Source organism: Miniopterus schreibersii (genome assembly GCF_964146895.1).
Source record: "Miniopterus schreibersii genome assembly, chromosome: 13".
Taxonomy (NCBI): domain Eukaryota; kingdom Metazoa; phylum Chordata; class Mammalia; order Chiroptera; family Miniopteridae; genus Miniopterus; species Miniopterus schreibersii.
This window is the reverse complement of record NC_138113.1, coordinates 23806694-23826476: the sequence shown is the minus strand read 5'-3', so window position 1 is coordinate 23826476 and position 19783 is coordinate 23806694. Positions and strand designations below refer to the sequence as shown.

At 44.8% G+C, this 19783-nt stretch overlaps 1 protein-coding gene across 1 annotated transcript; it reads right to left on the bottom strand.

Annotated features, from left to right (window-relative positions):
- Positions 1-12633: 12633 nt before the first annotated feature.
- On the bottom strand, positions 12634-19710 carry CRIPT (CXXC repeat containing interactor of PDZ3 domain). Its single transcript, XM_081157082.1, has 5 exons — positions 19575-19710; positions 17312-17377; positions 16477-16531; positions 13271-13374; positions 12634-12992 (listed from the first exon to the last, which is right to left on the bottom strand). Exons 1-5 carry the CDS (start codon positions 19588-19590, stop codon positions 12928-12930), a joined length of 306 nt encoding a protein of 101 aa, XP_081013208.1. The 5' UTR covers positions 19591-19710; the 3' UTR covers positions 12634-12927.
- Positions 19711-19783: the final 73 nt, after the last annotated feature.

The window sequence follows — 19783 nt, the reverse complement described above, 5'->3', positions numbered from 1 at the left end:
CTCTGCTTAGGGCACACAGAGTAACGTGCCTTGTCTGGAATCAAAGGGCACAGTCAAAAATAGAGCTGGAGGAGGAAGAGGGCTGATTTTAGTGAGTCGGAGATGAATCTAAATGCATGAAGCCAGAGAGCTAAGCCAGCACAGCAGTGGTTTCGAGGTGGCAACTGGAGGGCGGTCCCGGTAGGAATCTGGAGCATGCGCGAGAGCCTGCCCCTGCCCAGGCTCCCAACGGCGGGGGGCGAGGATGGACCGCCCGTAGCCACGCAGCTGCGGGAGCCCCAGGCCCAGGCTCCTTACCTGTCCTACCTGCAGACCTCCTGGAGGCGGGGGCTGGTTTGTTGTCTCTCTTAGTTCAGACAAGAAAAGCCTGGAGTTTTGGGCAACGGTCAATCCTTAAAGTCCCTTCACCATTCCCCCCAAAGGCCTACAAGGTCTCAAATAGGATCTGCAGGCCTGTCGTCCTGTTCCTGAGTTCAGGGCATTCTATGTACCCGCTCCACCCTGGACTTTCGCTGCTTTACTCATTTTGCCACTTCCTTAAACTGCCAGTTATGTTTTTGATAATTATAGCAAATAATATATGCACTGTCATTGCAGTCAGGTAAGGTACTTTATATTTAAGTATCCAGCACTTACCATGTTCTACCTTTTGCGAAGGGCTTTATATAGACTATCTCATCTAATCCTCGTCACAGCCCTAGGAGGTAGGCATCATAATTTATATCGCTGGTTTTCTAGGGCAGCTGGGGAACAGAGATGTCAACAAACCTGCTCAAGGTTCTGGCTCCTTGTGTGAGTTCAGCAAGTTATAACCTCTCTGTGCTTCAGTCTCCTCATCTGTAAATGGGATGAATAATAAAAATACCCACCTGGTAAGGTGGCTGTGAGAATCGAATGAGCTGGTATGTGTCCAGAGCTCAGAACAGTGCCTGGCCTGTACGTGCTTGCTAAATAATGAATGAGCATCTAAATGGCGGAGCTGGATGCGACCCAAGTGGTTTGATTTCAGAGCACCCATTCCTAACCGCTCTCCATTTCCTTCTTGATTGTGTCCTGTGCTGTGTCTTCTGAAAGCTTTGGCAGAGCTTTCGATTTCCGCTTTAAAAGGAGAGGGGAACAGCTGTAGACGGTGATCGGTCCAGGACGACACACAAGTTTCTCTTCCTGAGAATTACAAGGTGACACTTTATGTATTGTCCTGGCCAGGCACTGCTCTGAGCACTTTACATGTATTAACTCATATAGTTCACATGGAGTCTTAGGAGGTAGGTACTCTTATCCCATCTTACAGATGAGGAAACTAAGGCACAGGCCAGCCTGGCTCTGCTGTCCTACCTGCCCTCTACCCAAGCCTGCCCTCAGGTCCTGGAAAGGAGCTCTGGGACAGTAATCCAGGGTCTCTGCAGGAAGGTAGCTTACATTGTCCCACCTTTTCTGTCTTGGTCTATGACCAAATCCCCAACTGGACCCCGGGTTTCAAAAACTGCCACAGTTTAACTTCCATGAGTATATCAAGCTTCCCAGTCTGACCATTTCTAGGGTATCCAGCCATCATGATTTGCCCAGGCATGCCCCAGGTTTAAAGCTGAAAGTCCTGTGTCATGGGAAATGTCTCAGCCCGGTGCAAACCAGGACAGCTGGTGACCCGCCCACTGCACAGGCCTGCAGCCACTTTCTCACCCAGGAAAGTTTTGTTCGTGGTGCTGGGTAATCCTTGCATCTTCCCACAGATCTCCATAGAATAACCTCTCTTCTCCAAATGACACCTCATATCCCTTCAATTTGGCAACAACTGCATCACATTTCAAATCACAAGAGCACAACGAACATTATCAGGGAGGCTTTCTCTCCTGGTGGAGGAGATCTCCCGGGTTCACTCTTCTCTCAGCACTGATGGCGCACAACCAGCCACGGCAGGGTTTCCTCTCTGCCTTCCCGGATGACCCCCAAACACGTCTCCTAGTGGTTTCCTTTCAGCCACACGCAAGCAGCAGGGCATAGAGATTTGGGCTTGGCACTGGGGCACAGCACGGGGAGAAGGAACCACGTGGGCCTCGAAGGCAGAGCGTCCTGGGTGCGAATCCTGCTCTGCCGTCATTTCGTGTAGGTCACTTAACCTCCTGAACGCCGCCTCTAAAGGGCTAGTCTGGGCGCGGCGGTGGTGTGGGCACAGGGGCCTGTAGGGGGGCACGTGGGAGACACTCAGGGACAGTGAGGGGGCCGTGGGAGACACTCAGGGGCCTGCAGAGGGGCACGTGGGAGACACTCAGGGGCCTGCGGAGGGGCACGTGGGAGACACTCAGGGGCCTGCGGAGGGGCACGTGGGAGACACTCAGGGGCCTGCGGAGGGGCACGTGGGAGACACTCAGGGGCCTGCGGAGGGGCACGTGGGAGACACTCAGGGGCCTGCGGAGGGGCACGTGGGAGACACTCAGGGGCCTGCGGAGGGGCACGTGGGAGACACTCAGGGGCCTGCGGAGGGGCACGTGGGAGACACTCAGGGGCCTGCGGAGGGGCACGTGGGAGACACTCAGGGGCCTGCGGAGGGGCACGTGGGAGACACTCAGGGGCCTGCGGAGGGGCCGTGGGAGACACTCAGGGGCCTGCGGAGGGGCACGTGGGAGACACTCAGGGGCCTGCGGAGGGGCACGTGGGAGACACTCAGGGGCCTGCGGAGGGGCCGTGGGAGACACTCAGGGGCCTGCGGAGGGGCCGTGGGAGACACTCAGGGGCCTGCGGAGGGGCCGTGGGAGACACTCGGGGGCCTGCGGAGGGGCACGTGGGAGACACTCGGGGACGGTGAGGGCACGTGGGAGACACTCAGGGGCCTGCGGAGGGGCACGTGGGAGACACTCGGGGGCCTGCGGAGGGGCACGTGGGAGACACTCGGGGGCCTGCGGAGGGGCACGTGGGAGACACTCGGGGGCCTGCGGAGGGGCACGTGGGAGACACTCGGGGACGGTGAGGGGCCGTGGGAGACACTCGGGGACGGTGAGGGGCCGTGGGAGACACTCGGGGACGGTGAGGGGCCGTGGGAGACACTCGGGGGCCTGCGGAGGGCACGTGGGAGACACTCGGGGACGGCTTTTTAGAGCTTGAACGCAAAGCTCACTTGGGGCAGGGTGTGCTTCCTGGCTTGTCCGCGGCCCAGAAGCGCCCAAGGGCAGCGACCGGTCCCTCTCGCTCCGCCAGCTCGGCCGCCGGGCGGTGACCGCGGGCGCGGGGGGCGCGGGGGGCGCGGGGGGCGCGGGGGGCGCGGGGGGCGCGGGGGGCGCGGGCAGGGCCTCGCCACTAGGCGGCGCCCCGCCCGTGAAGCACCGGGGTCCGCAGAGGGACTCGAGTCCGCGGCCGGGCCGCCGACGCCGCCACGTCTCCCGGGCACCTTACCGCGCGCCTTCTGCAGTCCCGCGACCGCGCGGGGGGCGCCCCACGCCCCGGGCGGAGACCACGTTCCTGGGAGCTTCCAGGGAATATGCTGGCCCGGCCGGCGCCCCCGGGTCGTCAGTGTCCACGCGGGCAACGACGCGCCGTGAACTGGCTTCCGGGCCCGCGGCCCCGCCCGGCCCGCTGCTGGGGTTTCTGTCAGTTTTATCCTGTGCTGGCTGCGGGGTGCAACTCAGCCGTTAGACAGTCACGCACTTCACGGCGTGCCCGCAGTCGTCGCGGGGCTCGGCGAGGACTCCCCGCGGGGGGGTACCGAATGCCCTCCGACCCGACAGCTCTGTCCCGAGCCGCCGGTGGGAAGGAGACGATCTTCAGCTTGCCCGTCAAACAGCTCTCCCTTCAGCGCCGCGCTGCACGCGTGGGGCAGGGCGGACGCGGGTGGGCCTGCGCCCCGGGGTGTGAGACATGCGAAGGACGCGCACGGCGGAGCAGGGCCCACGCGGGGGGCGGGGCGGGGCGGGGCGGACGCGGGTGGGCCTGCACCCCGGGGTGGGAGACACGCGAAGGAGGCGCAGGGCGGAGCAGGGCCCACGCGGGGGGCGGGGCGGGGCGGACGCGGGTGGGCCTGCGCCCCGGGGTGGGAGACACGCGAAGGAGGCGCAGGGCGGAGCAGGGCCCACGCGGGGGGCGGGGGGGGGCGGGGCGGGGCGGGGCGGACGCGGGTGGGCCTGCACCCCGGGGTGGGAGACACGCGAAGGAGGCGCAGGGCGGAGCAGGGCCCACGCGGGGGGCGGGGCGGGGCGGGGCGGACGCGGGTGGGCCTGCACCCCGGGGTGGGAGACACGCGAAGGACGCGCAGGGCGGAGCAGGGCCCACGCGGGGGGCGGGGCGGACACAGGTGGGCCTGCGCCCCGGGGTGGGAGACACGCGAAGGAGGCGCAGGGCGGAGCAGGGCCCACGCGGGGGGCGGGGCGGACACAGGTGGGCCTGCACCCCGGGGTGGGAGACACGCGAAGGAGGCGCAGGGCGGAGCAGGGCCCACGCGGGGGGCGGGGCGGGGCGGACGCGGGTGGGCCTGCGCCCCGGGGTGGGAGACACGCGAAGGAGGCGCAGGGCGGAGCAGGGCCCGCGCCTCGCGGGGGACACGCGTGAACACGGGAGGGCTGGGGCCGGGAGGCCAGCAAGGCTCTGACGGGGGTCACGCCCCAACTCAGAGCCCACCTCCGGGACGCGCGCTTGGGCAGATGGCGGGCACACTGCCCCCTTCTACCAAGGTGCGCACCGAGGACCAGCGGCGTCAGTGCCGCCTGCGGCTTGTTAGAGATGCAGGATCTTGGGGCTCATCTCAGCCCCTGAACCCGAACCTGCATTTAAACAAGACCCCCAGGTGATTCTCACACATTAAAGACTTCTGGAGACTAAGTATTTGTATTCACATGTCCCTTAAAATAATAGTCTAACTAACACATTCTTTAATTTCACTGTTTAGTGATAACTTTGGATTTTGATTTGGTTTTCAAAGGATAGTACTAAATATTTTAAGCTTCTGCCATTCCTCCCTACAAGAACCCGTGGCAATGCCTAACAGTTCAAGTCTGTGCTCTGGAAGGAGAGCTCTTACCCAAAGCAACTTTGCATATATTATGCAATGGGAATCGTTCTTCAAGAAACTAGGCCTTGAAAAATCCTGAAGGATAGTTTTTGAATCACTACAGTAAGTTTACCTTATGTTCAAAATGATTTCGGTGCATTCTAGTTCTTTGCAAACGGCTCATCTACATATGGTTTATGATGGAACCATGATCACGTCTCCTCAGATCACTCCCTACCCGCCCCCACTGTCCTTCCATCCATCATTCTACGTAAATGAAAGTTGGAATCCATGAAAACTCAGATGGAGAAAGTTATATACGTAAGACACCAGCATATCAGTAACACTTGGTTTAACCTCTCGATAAGAAGTGATGGTGGCCCCATGTCTCACCGTGGTCCCATTTCTCTCACCCAGTCATGGAAGGGGAGTCCGTTCACACAGGTAGCATGGTGTAAAGAAACGAGCACTGGAAAACAAAGTGAGGAAACACGGGCTCAGGTCTGACACATGGTAGCTGGGTGGCGTCACTTCCGCGAGTCTCAGTTCCCCATCTATAAACCTGGGAGTTGGAAGTAGGTGATTGCTAAGGTTCCTTCCAGGTCTTGCATTATATGAGCCCAGTTAACTAGGGGTTAGAGCATGGTAGTTAGTCATTAAACCCAGATTATATACTCCCAAATATAAGTGGCCCACACTAACCTTACTTACATAAAAGCTGAGAAGGCTGGTTTCCATAGCAAATCACCTTCATGAAGCCATTTATAAATTCATTTGTGTAAAGTGACAATATTACATACTGGCACCTGCAAAACTCCCTGATGTTTCCTTTGCTTCCATTCTTGCTCCATGCTACGGTGCCAAGAGCTGTGCTAATCTGGAGAAGCAGGCAGGGCTCTCAAGCTGCCCGTCGGCCTGCAGAACAGAAGGTGCTGGCGGGCCGGGTGGGAGTGAAAGCAGGCCTCCTTGCAGTTGACTTATTCTGCGGCTGCCCTTCCCAAACGTCAGCAAATATTTTGTGATGTTGCAAGGTGTTACGAGAAGCGAAAAGCAAGCTGTGATTCAGCTGGTGTGAAGACTTTGCAAACAAAAAGGAGTGATCTGTTTTGCAGCAAACTATTATTTCTACCAGAGCCCACAGACTGGAATACTGAAAGAAATATTTATGCAAGACATTTCCTTCCTACATATTGGATTTTCTAACTAAGACCAATTTCAAATTAATTGGCCCAGCAGGTCCTAACCTGTGCACCGCAGACCCCTGGGAGCTGCATACCTCAAGGCATCTGCAAACCCATGAGCATGTTCTGACTGTAGACGGGATGAAAAATGTGCTCATTCATATGGATTACTTCTCAAATATGCATAGATGTTGCGATGAATAAAAGAAACTAACTTACAATGTTCTGAATACATCTTAGCCTTTTCTTGTGTGTTTTCTTAATCAACTGACAGTAAAAGTACAGTTAATATCAAACTGAAAAAAAATTTTTTTTTGATGTCCAAACGTAGCATTCACACTTGTCATCATGTGACTTCATTCTGAGCCCAGGGAATGTGGACATGGTCCCACCAGGAGAGAACCTTTCCCCCGGTTACTGGTTCTGCGCTCAGGGCATATGTTGGATAGCATCTCACCATCTGGATTCTAGAACCTCAAAACCAGTTAGGAAAACATTTAAGTGGCCAGCTGAGCCCTGCTTCTCTATGGGAAATGCCATCCTGGAATATAAGCTGTAAGCAGTGGGTACCTTTCGTAGTCCACACATTTATATAAAGAAATATAACCTGTTTTGATTTCAAGCTTCCGTTTCTTTGCATTGTCAGAAACTCTCAGTGAACTTGACTTCAGCCCCCCCCTTTCGCTAGGCTGGAGCCTAGTTCCTGGGAGGCGCTTAGAGGTGCCGAGGTGCAGGAGGGGAGGGGGAGGGAGGGAGGAATCTGCCCTCAAGGGCGTCTTCCTCCCACACTGGTATTTACTGGCCCATCCTTCACTGTTTGCCTGACTCCTCAGGTCCCCGGGCACCCTCCATTTCTCCAGTGTCCTCTTGGGCACTAGGAGACATGCTTCAGTGTCTCACTGGGGCACGCAAAACTTTGCAAACCTCCTAAGGCCACTTCAGTGGGGACCTACCATGCGCCCATTTCTTCTCTGAGGTCTTGTAACCTTCCTGGGGCTCCACTGAGGATATGGGAGATTAACGTGGTTGAAATTGAAGTTTACGTCAAGGGTCTTGAGAGATCGGAATACAATAAATAGATACGGTGGGATCAGATTAAGAAGCCTAAAATACTGGTTTTAAGAGATCAGATGAGAAGGAAATGAAGGCTGCATCTGTCCCCTTCTACCTGGCAGTCTACATTCTGAATAGTCAGTGTCTGGTGACCATTAGAAACATGCCATGGTTTTGTCTTTCATGGGTGTGATGCCCTTTAAAATAAGGCTTCAGACCCTGGGGGATTGGCAGATATTCCTAAAGGCAAGCACTGGCTTTGGTGTCAGTTTACCCTTTGAATTTGCACTTTCCCTTTGTTTCTGGCTTCTGAGGATCATCATTACTTTCTTGCCAGTTTAATTATATACATCAAAAAATATATTTTTTTATTCATTTCAGAGATAGGAAGGGAGAGGGATAGATAGAAACGTCAATGATGAGAGTCATTGATCGGCTCCCTCCTGCATGCCCCCTGCTGGGGATTGAGCCCGAAACCCGGGCATGTGCCTTGACCGGGAATCGAACCCAGATCTCCTGGATCCTAGGTCGATGCTCAACCGCTGAGCCATGCCAGCTGGGCTATATTTTAAAATTATATACATATAAAAATCTTGTATACTTACATGCACGTGTGTATATATGTATTTTCTAGGATTTTTATTGTTGTATGGTCTTGTCTAGCTTGTTCACAATGTTGTTGGAAACCTAAGTCCATCTATTGTTGTTGTTGTTGTTGACACTATTACAGATGTCCCCCAGATCCCCCCTCTATTTGATCTTCAAGTTGCTAAAACTGTAAACCTTTCAGCAAGATGGAAAACCAAGACCACCACTGCCCTCTGGTGGAGACGCACACTACTACACCTAAATGAGATCCACTCGGACTCACCTGTCTTCTCGTTCCCCCCAAATTCAGTCAACAAATCCTGCCAGGTCCTCTTTTATCAGGTCTAAATCCCCCTTCACTTCCATGTTCCTAGTACCACCTTAGTCTTGTTCCTAGTTTATTTTGCTAGAATTATTGCTTTTGAACCAGCCTCTCTCTTTAATCACTATTCTTTCAATGTATTTCCCTTGTTCCTATTGTCACACCCTACTTTTACAACTTTACATTAATTTAATGGGCTACTTATCAATTTCTTGCTTATAAGCAAAAGCTGTAGGACCAGTAACAGCACTCTGACTAGATGAGAACAAAGCAGAGTCCAATAAATGTTAGATGAATTGAAAGAAGTATTTAGAACCCCATTTGTTCATTTGCCCAGTTTATCTGGGAGGCAGCAAACGTACAGAAGTTTCCAAGTTTTTTCTGTAATAACAGACTGATGAGTGACATTTGCGTGTGTAATCCTTCTGTGGGCTAACCTAGATTTTTAAAAAAACTTAAAATTATATTTAAAAAATACATGACCAATATGAAAAATGAGAAATTATATTGATGATGTTGGGAACTAAGGTTGCTACTGTGGAGGAAGCCATAAATGTGGGATGGGGAAAGGAAAGGGAGAACCCTGTGGGGGTGGATTGGAATTGGAGATATCAATAAAACTTGTAATTTTTAATATATATGTTTTCTTGTTCTTTCATTGAAGAGGCCTAGAGGCAATGGCATCCCAGCAGACCCAGATCTCTGGCTCTAAACACCATTCTCTACTAAAAGAAACTAGGGAACTTTAGAGAAATGGCTGATTCTAGGGCTAAGTGGGAGAAAAGAAAAACAATAAGATAAACTTAGAACACTTGTGCTGGAAAATAAGGAATTTCTCAAGAAATGGTAAGAACGTGCCAAAAAGACCCAGGAGCCAGCTTGAAAGGCTTCCCACTGGCCAAATCTGGGACAATTTGACATCAAAACAAATGAGAATAAAAAGGAATCCAAGTTCATACTAACATAAGTGATAAAAAGAAAATGCTTTTCCTTACAATAGAATGCCAACTAATAAGTGTACAAGGAATGATACAATTGGAAAACCACCATTTGACAATAGTCGGAATAACAATTAATTAGCCAAGAACCATTACTGGATGCAATATAAGGCTGTGAAAGTTTGCTGAGAAATACGAGTATTCAGTCTCAAAGTATCTCCCCACAAAATGCTTAATAGAAAAAGAGAAACTTTATAGTAGAGAAATCCAGCAGATGCCATATAAAACAAGTGATTAAAATTAACACCTTGAAATGGCACAACTGACGCCATGATGGTGCACTGAAACGAACACATCACTTCTATGACATCCCTGCCAAAAATGCTAAGCTCAATCTAATCATTTTGGAAACATCAAAGGATCTAAGGTTAAGGGACATTCTATAAAATAACTGGCCTATATGTTTCATGACCTTGACATTTTTAGAAGACAGATTGAAGAATTGTTCTAGGAGACTAGAGACATGGCAGCTAAATGTAATGTGTTATCCTGGGTTAGATCCTGGCCCAGGTTTAAAAGAAAAAAAAGGCCATTAGTGGAACAACTAGTGAAATATGGAAAAGATAACAGTACTGTATTGATGTTAATTTTCTGGTTTTGATAACTGGGCTATGGTTATGTAAGAAAATATCCTTGTTCTTAGGAAATACACAAGTATTTGAGGCATCATATCTGTAGCTAACATGCAAATGGTCAGATAAAAAGCATTTACACTGATAAAGGGAAACCTCTTTTTTAGAGTAGAAGGACAACTAATAAATACACAAAGAATAATGTAGTTAGAAAAATCACAATTTTGTAAAATCACAGTAAAAATATTTTTCAGGTAAGAATCACCAAAGAGTGCTCATCTAGGAGGGGCAGGTTATTCCTCATCAAACCTTCCCCTCCCGTTCAACATGGTCTCAAATGTTCAACATGGTCTCAACAATTTCTCATGAATTAACCACTAACCGCAAAGGAAACACAATAATTACACAGCGACTGGCCACATCTTACCTAAGTGACCTAAGTGAACATTTCCAATAAGGTACAAAGGGATGTTCCACGAGTCTGGATGTGACACTAGAAGACACATCACTCAGAGTATTTCAGCCCACACTGCACAACTAGAATTTAAACAAAGAAACAATGGAAAATGCCCAAGTGAGGGATGTTCTATGCTTTAACTGTCCTATATTCTTTTTGTTGTTAATCTTCACCCATTATATTCCCATTTATTTTGAGAGAGTGGAAGGACGGAGAGAGAAAGAGAGCGAGATCGATGTGGAGAGAGACACGATTGGTTGCGTCCTGCACGCTGCAACCCAGGATGTGCCCTTGACCAGGAATTGAACCCTCGACTCTTTGGTCCACAGGCTGATGCTCTAACCACTGAGCCAAACTAGCCAATGCCCTATATTCTTCAAATACATTAATACTACAAAAGACAAAGAGAGCCTGAAGAGTCATGGTAAAACAACATATAATACTGGGCTAGATACTGTAACAAAACAAACAGCTGAACAAATGAAACTGAAGGAGGGACTGTAGATGAGGGTATTGTTATCAATGCTAAGTTCCTGAATTTGATAATTGTACTCAGTCTGCTTGTGCTTATGAAGTACAGATACAGCACTGAAGGGTAAAGGGTGTGATGTCTGCAATATACTCTCAAATGGGTCAAAAAATATATGTAACAATAGAAAATGGTAAAGCAAATATGAGAAACATTAAAAAAAGTCAAAGTGCAGAATAATATATGTACTTCTATTTAAAATTCTCAAAACAACTTACATATGTATATATAAATATGTATTTGTAGGATACTGAAATTATTAGTACTCTCCTACTTCCTAGCTAAGGAAACTTGGAGCTAAAAAGTATTAGGTGGTTGGCATGAGGCTATAAAGGGTTAAGTCTATCTCTTCTTAACCCTAGTTCCACTCCATAAGGGGGGAAAAACAGTAATAATAGCTTTCAGATGTTTCTATGTATATACCCAAACTTCTGCATATATAGTATATAGAATTTTTATATCATTTTGGTTACATATTCTAATAAGTGTTCTGAAGTGTTCTATTGATATTTAAGTTGTTTCTAATACATATTTGAATCCAGTCTGAGATTTAAAAAAATATCTCATTTCATCACTTTAACATTTACTTTAAAACGTCTGACCTTAATTCTGTCATCTTATTTAATGTTATAGTTTCTGTTGATATGCCTTCTTTTAAAAAAGTATTTTGTGTCCATGTTTTGTTTTGGGATTTTCCTTCTTATCAAATAAGTTCTATTCAATGTATGACAGTCATATTGTTATTTCAACAATATGAAGATTTATAATACTTATATTCTGATCTGAGGTTTAACACTAACAAAAATCTTCATAGCAGAGCCTATGGATCACTGGGTCATTTATGGAAGGAGGCTACTCAAGGCATAAATATGAAATGTGGGTTATGGAAGTCTAGATCCCAGTTAATACCTAAGATATGTACCTCTCCCAAAGTTGGCCAACCCAACTTTTAACGTATCTGGACCACTCTCTAACTGGGTCCTATTATGAGTCCCTTTTGTTGATTTTAACTAAAAGTCCCAAATTGATTAAAGCATAAAAAGATACTTCCTTCCTTCACAGGTATTATTATTTATTATATTTTACATTATCCTTGTGATCTTTCTAGATATTAGTAACGTATCTCAGAAATACTATTTTAAAAACTTATAAACAGTTAAACTTTATTTTCCATAATTTTTAAAATGCAATATCTATACTACGTATATCATCATATTATCTATTTTACATATTTTATAGTGGTAAGTATTTATACATACTGTACTTAGCAATAGGGAATACTTTTTTGGTCTCCCCTAGCAGACTGCAGGTTTTCAAAGAAGAAGTCCTAAACCTCTGAAGGTAGCATTAAAAAAATCTTTCTTTTAAGATATACATACATACATAAATACATATATATATTTTAAGAATCAAAACGTTTGCTTTGTTTTTTTTCTTTTGTGTGTGTCTGTGGTGGGGGAGGCAGGTTATAGAAGTTTCATTTTTGCTTCAAAGAGCTTTCCCAGAGAGTGGTGATTCATTTACATTCTACATCATCATAATGAACACTGTTCTCCTGGCTTTCATAATAGTGTGAATTCAAGGTCATGTGTGTAACATGCATTTTCCTGAAATCCAGTGTATTTATTTGCATATACATGGGGTGTCCCCGTGTTCTTATTTTCATATGAAAGGTATTATTAGCACTATGGCTTCAAGAACAAATTTTTAAAAATCATAAATACAACTTGTGTTTGATTTGGGTCTGGGCTAATTTCTAAGGAACCATTCAGCAATAATGGTCTCAGCTACTTAAATATCCTGTTAGCTGAAACTAATTAAGGGCTGCTGATTCTAAGAACTAGGCAACCAACAAGGGAATGAGGGGAAAATTATAAGTCTGGATGCCAAGTTCTGAGAAAATATCAATAATCCCCTTGTCGCTTTTGCAATATATATAAGTAAGTAGAGGGAGAAGATAATAAGAATTATAATTCTTATTTAATGTTAAATAAAAAGTGCATACAGAACTGGGACAACATTTTTGTTGTTAAATTTGCCACTTCTTCTAGTTAAGTAAGATGCTTGGAAGGCAGACTAGTTACATTGCTGCTATTCAGAACTTCTACAGAGCAAAAGAATGAATCCGTTTCCCTGCTTTAAACTTAATTGTCTTAAAACATGTTATTTTGTAATTTGAAAATCTATGATATGCCTTGAAAATTTAAAACAGAAAGCAAAATCACAGAAAGCCAGAAACTTCATCAATACATCTAGACAGATGTTTGCTTGTAGTTCTTGGTATCCAAAACCTTTTTTCCACACATTGCACAGATGCCTAAAACGAAAGAAAACATGTGAACATCAAATCACAATATCAGCTAACTACTAAGACCAATAAATATCTAATACCAATGGTTTGGTTAATTTAAGTCAATTCTGAAGCTAAAACCGTAATTTTACAGCATCAGAAAAGAAAATATATACTTTTAACGATGAACAAGTTCTATTTTGCCTTAGGAAAAAAAGGATTTGACGATTCCTTTTTCTATATTATCCAAATTAGTACCAAATAAAATAGATTTGATATGAATAGAAAAATGGTATTAAACTTACCCTTTTTGTAGGCACAGCCCTGGCAGTAATTAGAACCCGGTTGATGCACAGAACTTTTACAAATTCTGCAAGTGGAAAACTTATTCTTTCCATATGGATCAAATCTAGAGAATTTTTTTGAAGAAAGAAAAATGTATAATACCATAGAAACTCTCTTAAATAACCTCACTTAAGCAACAAATGGGATTAATCCATGCTCTCCATTTCCTCTATCAAACTCTTTCAGTTGGCTACTCTATAAAACGCCTGCACACTTCTACCCCTTCCATGCAAGCTGTATGCTTATAGAGTCAGTTGTACTTAATCCTAAACCTGTTTATAGCCAATGTATTTGTCAAGCTATGTCTGATAAAAATATTATGGAAGCTAATAAAATGTGAGTGCAAAATGAGTGACTGAGTCCATTAAAAACTAAGTGAATGCTTTAGGATGACTAGTTAAGTGTGAATCACTAAAAGTGCTATTGATTTAGGTATGGGTAAGACAACTGTTAAAAATTGGGGAAAAGGCATTACATGGGACGATCTGACACTTTGCAACTGTCAGTTCTAGCTCCACTTTAAAGATACTGGAAATATATATTCTGGTTATGAATTATATGAGGAAAATATGAAGAGCTCATACTCAAAAAGCTTTGTCCTGATACCAAATGACTGATGAGTATATGTAGAGTTATGTGCTTTAATTTAAAAAAAATAAAGTATGTGTATTTTTAAAGATTGCCTACTTTCATTGGTGTCTTCAATTAACTGATCTAATCTCTTTGGATAAAAAGGATCATACTCCATAAAAATGCCACATTATAGTGACTGAGTGCAAAATAACTTGTCACTTTACTCTCCACAAGAGAAGATAGGCACTATCCTTTTCAATAAGCTCAATTTGTTTCAGCCTGTATGTCTGAGATTACTTTTTCTTAAAACCATACTTTATCATTCTAAGATATACATTTTAATATCTCTGAAATCTTCACAATTAACTGGCAGAGCTTTTTCTTTCTTAATGATGCATCTTATAAATGATGGTATCTTAGATTCAATGCAATACAGTAGTACACTTTCCAAAGTGAGATATTTAGAGAACCCAAAAGTAATAGCTCCTTTTTAATGATATCGCAGTAAATTTGGGAGCATAAAGGAACTGCAAGTATCTAAATTCTACAATCTGTAAAAATAAAAATGTAGTCAATATAACTGAATGGTCTTAGAAGACATCAATAAATCAGTCAACAATACATAGTATGACACTGCTCATCACTTAAAAGATTACGTCTATTGTGCTATTTATGTGCCAGGCACTGGATATAATAAAAGCTTTAGTTTTATTTCTAATCCTTGGGATGTCATCAAACAGGTATTTATTTATAGCAAATATATACTGAGTGCCTACTATATGCCTGCTACTGTTTTAAATACCAAAGATGAACTTGACAAAGCCTCTGCCCTCATCAAGATGACATTCCGGTGAAAGGAGACGGACAATAAGCAGTGAAACAAACACACTTTTCTGACAGTAATACGTGTTGTAGAGAAAATTCAAATGGGAGACTGTGGCAGACACGAGGGGAAGGAGGGAAGGCATTACTGTAGATGCTGGTTAGGGACCCTCTCTGAGGAGGTAACATTTCAGCTGAGACCCAAGTAACAAGAAGCAGCTAGCTATGGAAGTTCTGAGGGGTGAGCTCTAGAAGAAGAGAGCAGTAAGCACAAGCCTCTTCCAGTGGGAGTGGGCTTGGCACATCTGATGCAGGGGCTGCTGTAACAGGAAGCCAGAGAGGTGGGAGGGGCCAGGTCAAGGAGAACCTTGTAAGAACATAGCAGGGGGCTTGGATTTTACTCAACGTAACAAGAAAACCAATGGAGGTTTTGAGCAAAGAAGTCACATACCATTTAAAGGACAGTTCTGGTTACTATAAGACTTAACAGTAGGGAAATAGAGAGGAAGCAGGGAGATATAAGGTTATTAGGTATCCACGTAGGAAAAAACAATGGCTTGGAACATGGTAGTAGCAGTGAGATGGACAAAAACAGGTCGATTCAGCTATATTTTGGTTGCAGAACCAAAGAACTTGCGGATGGGTACGGGAAGTGAGGAAAAGGAGGGAACCACTGAGGCAGTCTGGCTTTTAGGCCTGCACACCTGGACTGGACAGTGGTGCAATGATGAGAAAACTGATTAGAAGGCTGAAAGAAAAAGAGGTTACCGGCTAGACATCGACTGGATAAGTCAAGTAGACAGCTGGATGTATGTTTGGAGCTCAGAGAAGTCAGAACTAGAGATAGACATTTGAGAGTCATTAATAGATAGTTTGAACTTAAAGCCATTAGACTAAAGTCAATGAGGAGAAATTATAAATTTATAAAAGGGAAAGAAAAAGTCTAGGATTGAGTCCAGGGGCATTTGACTGAGAAGAAACAGCCAGTGAGTTGGGAGAAAAGAAGAGTGTGGTATCCCAGAGCCAAAAGAATAAAGGGTCCTAAAAATAAAGAGTTGTTAAAAGGTTAAGTAAGGTAAGAATAAAGAAGTAGACATCAGTTTTAAAGGTCGTGTGTGATCTTAGTAAGAGCAGTTTCAGGGGTGTAGCTGGGATAAAGCCTGAATAGAATGGCTGAAGGAGAGGATGGAACTTAAAGACAATGAGAAAATGTCTAGATAAGGTTTTTGAAAACTTTTGCTGTGAAGGGAAGCAAGAAAATGGGGTGGCAGCTGGAAGGGTTCATGGGATTTTTAAGACTGGATATAATAAAGCTTGGTGTCAAAAACTGTTTTTAAGGTACGAGATATTTTTATCCCCATTCTCAGATGAAAAGTAAAGTTCAGGAAAGTTAAGAAACTGGCTTAATTTGTGTAAGGTCACAGAGCTTGACAGGGATAGAGTCTAGATTCAAACTGAGGTCTGACTCCAGAACTTATGCTCTTTCCACATTTCTCTGTTGCCTAATTTGCAGGATAATTAACAACTAGAAAAAATAAAGGTCATGCTTTCTGGTGAAATTATAAAAAGAAACTACCATAGCACTAATATCTTCATGTACAGACACAGTGAGGAAGAACAGGGTGAAATCAGCAAGTTATAAGATAGCTTGGCTTTGCATGCTAGGAACTACCTGTTTTATCACAATAGAATGATGTACACTTCAGTAAGCTTAATGTTAAAAGAGTGGTAATTTTATGTATTACTGCTCTATAGGTGCTCTTATACCTACCTTGCTTTTTTTGAGGTCAAAGCTTTGTTTTCATTCAGCTTTCTTCCACCACTTTCTGTATCGAAACATACATGTATTTCAGTGAGTTATTTCTACACATTTCCCATATAATACATACCTACAATTAAAAAGTTCATTTTTTTACTTCTTACCACTAGACTAGCCTATATCAAAATTTTCAAAATTCTTCATTTAATAGCCAGGTTCTTAAGACATTACTTAATAAAAAATTATTAGGAAAACAATAAAAAAATAAAAATTTAGATAAAACACCATCATTTTATTTCTCAGACTCAAAGCAGGACTTTAGGAATGGACCTACATTTACTTTATCCACTGTAAAATCTAGAAACCACTTCTTTGGTGCCATTGACCTTAAACACAGTGAAAATGTTTCTTTCCTTCCCTTTGACATTTGCACTGTATTTAATGCTTAGGAAGGTGATACTGGATAGCCTATAATAAATTATCTTACACCAAAAAAATTATTAAGAGGGTGAAAACATTTAAGTGATTTAACAATATAAAAATCAAGTAAGGAGAAGGGGAGTAGATACCACCTGTAATTAAGCTGAGTCAAATCAATTACTATGATATACTCATTGCTTGAAAATCTAATTATTGTACTAATTCCTGCCTACAAAATTAGGAACCCCAACATGTAACTGAGAGAACTAAATAAGATATTAAATTGTTGGGGGATCGGGTATAATTTAATGTTTAATAGATGAAATATTTTGTACATAGAACATTTCATTTTACAAATAATTTAAAGCTAAAACATTATTCACAAGAAGTATTTGATCCAACTTCTGTGTTCTGAAAGGAAAAATACCTGTGGTATTCCTTGCACCATCTTTCCATGTGTCTGGAGTGATAACAGTGCCAAGTTTCTTTTCACCTGGTATAACAAGATAATAAAAATAAAGCAATTAGTATTTACTATCTAATAAATATACTATGTTGTGCCAAAGTTCACAATGGTATCAAAAGTCATATTACAGTAGGGGCCTGTTAATGCTGGGGTCGGGGCCAGTGAACTGAGACTTAAGATACTAACTGTGGGCAATGGATAACTGACTCTTAGTAAAATTTGTAGTATAATAGGCTTACAATAGGCTTCCTCTGTATACTTTAAACAAATCAGGTAAAAATATCTGGTAAGTCTGTTCATTCCATAAATATTTACCAAACATCTATAAATCATTTATACCATGTATAGACCATTATACAAAATACAGAGGGAAAAAACCTGAGGAGTTAAAGTTCTAAATTTCAAGGAGCTTTCTGATTTCTCTAACAGCAGTCCTTAATTTGCATTGTATAGGTGGTCCTTAGGAGACGCGTGAACTAGATGAAACTGTACACAAACCTTCTGTATATATTCCCTTTATTTATAGACTCTGGTAAGAGTCTATAGCTTTCATCAGATTTTAAAAGGGTTCAGAGAACAAAACAAAAAAAGAAGTTAAGAACCATTCAACAAAAATATAAGCTAGAAAATAAAAAGTCTAATAACTGAGAGCTAACATAATTTGAGAGCTAACATACTAGGAGAAATTCCATGGAGAAAGAAACACCTCAGCTAGGGAAATCCGGGAAAGTTCCGTAGGACAGGCAACAGAGAGGGTATGTGGCAATGGGGGTGTGAAGAGAAACGGAGGAAAGGAGCTGAGACAAACGAGAAAAAGGACACATCCTGGGGAAGGGCAGGAGAGCTCAGTGTACACATGAGCATGCAAAATGGTTCGGCTTGGCCCAGGTGTGAAAGGAGTAAGGTGAGTGAAAATGAAGTTGGAAAGATAAATTGTGGAGGGTGGTCCTGAATGCCAGCCTCCAAATACAGAAACCCAAAAGTATTCTCTGTACACTGTGAATTAATTAATTATTTATTTAAAGTATATCTTTATTGATTTCAGGGAGAGGGAGAGAGAGAGAGAGAGAAACATCAATGATGACAGAGTCCTCACTGATGAGCTGCCTCCTGCACGCCCCCTACTGGGGATGAGCCCGCAACCCTGGCATGTGCCCTGATGGGGAATCCACCCCCATCTCCCGGATCCTAGGTCGGTGCTCAACCGCTGAGCCCCGCCCCGCCAGGGGAGAATTTATTAAACTAGCTTGTCCATGGACAGTCTCTTATCTAATGTAAGATCTGTGATTCAAACTCACGGGTGTCTGTGTTCAAAGTTTTTTCTACAGGGAGGATATAAACAAAATGGATTATGTTAGACGGTAATCAGGACTAGAGGACTTGAAACCTTGTCACAGACGTGCCAGATGTGTCCAGCCTGGGGAAAAAGAAACTTGGGCATATGACAGTTATTTTTAAACATATAGACAGTGTGCAAGGTCAGAAAATCCTGTCTTCTAGATTGGCATTAGAATCCCTGGACGGCAAGGATAGAAGACGGAATCTTCTAAAAGCCGGTGACCTCTGCGCTGAGGCGGTGAGACTCTCCTGCCACCCTGCCTCAACACAGCACATATTCATGCAAAGCGCCGGTGGCCACTGGGTGGGACGCTGACTTCGGGTTGTCAGATAAAATATAGGGTGCCCAGTTAACTTTAAAGTTCAGATACACAACGAATACTTTGTTTTGAAAGAATGTCCTAAAAGTAAGTGCTTCAGGACAAAGCACTCCTTACAATAGTAAGGAGCAGCAAACAGAACCAAGTCCTAAATATTGCATGGAATATACTTATACTCAAAATTACTCGTTGTTTACCTGAAATTCCAATTGAATTGGGGGTCGGTATTTTTATTTGCTTAAACCTGGCAAATGTAGAAGTGGCTTTTAAGGTTCATTCCTACCTCTCGGGTCTGTGGGGGAGGGAGCCGGCCAAGAAGCTGTATGGGATGAAATCCGGGGTTGGGGGGAGCAACCCAAACAGACAAAGAGGCGCACAAGCTGAGAGCACTCTAAATGCAACACAGAACAATACGACGCTCGGGGTGGGCAGGAATGGTCAAAGGACAGGGTAGGGCGGAGGCTAGACCCAGACCCGCGCCGGACGAGGAAAAAGAAAGGGCGCAGTTCCCGGGGGCTCCAGTCAGGGGCTCCTCCCGCCTCCCGCAGGCACGGCCCCTCGCTCACATTTCTCGCACACCATCCTCCCGCGAGGCTCCCTCCGTCGCGGTGAGCGGCGGCTGGAAAACAGCAATACGGCCGGGGCCGGAAGCCCCTTCCGGGTTACACACAACCTCTTCCGGCCTCCCCGCCCCCCGCCCGCCAATCCGACACCTGGAAAGCCGAGGGCGGAATACACTCGGGCGGTAGGCGGGGCTGCTTCCTTTGCCCGCCTC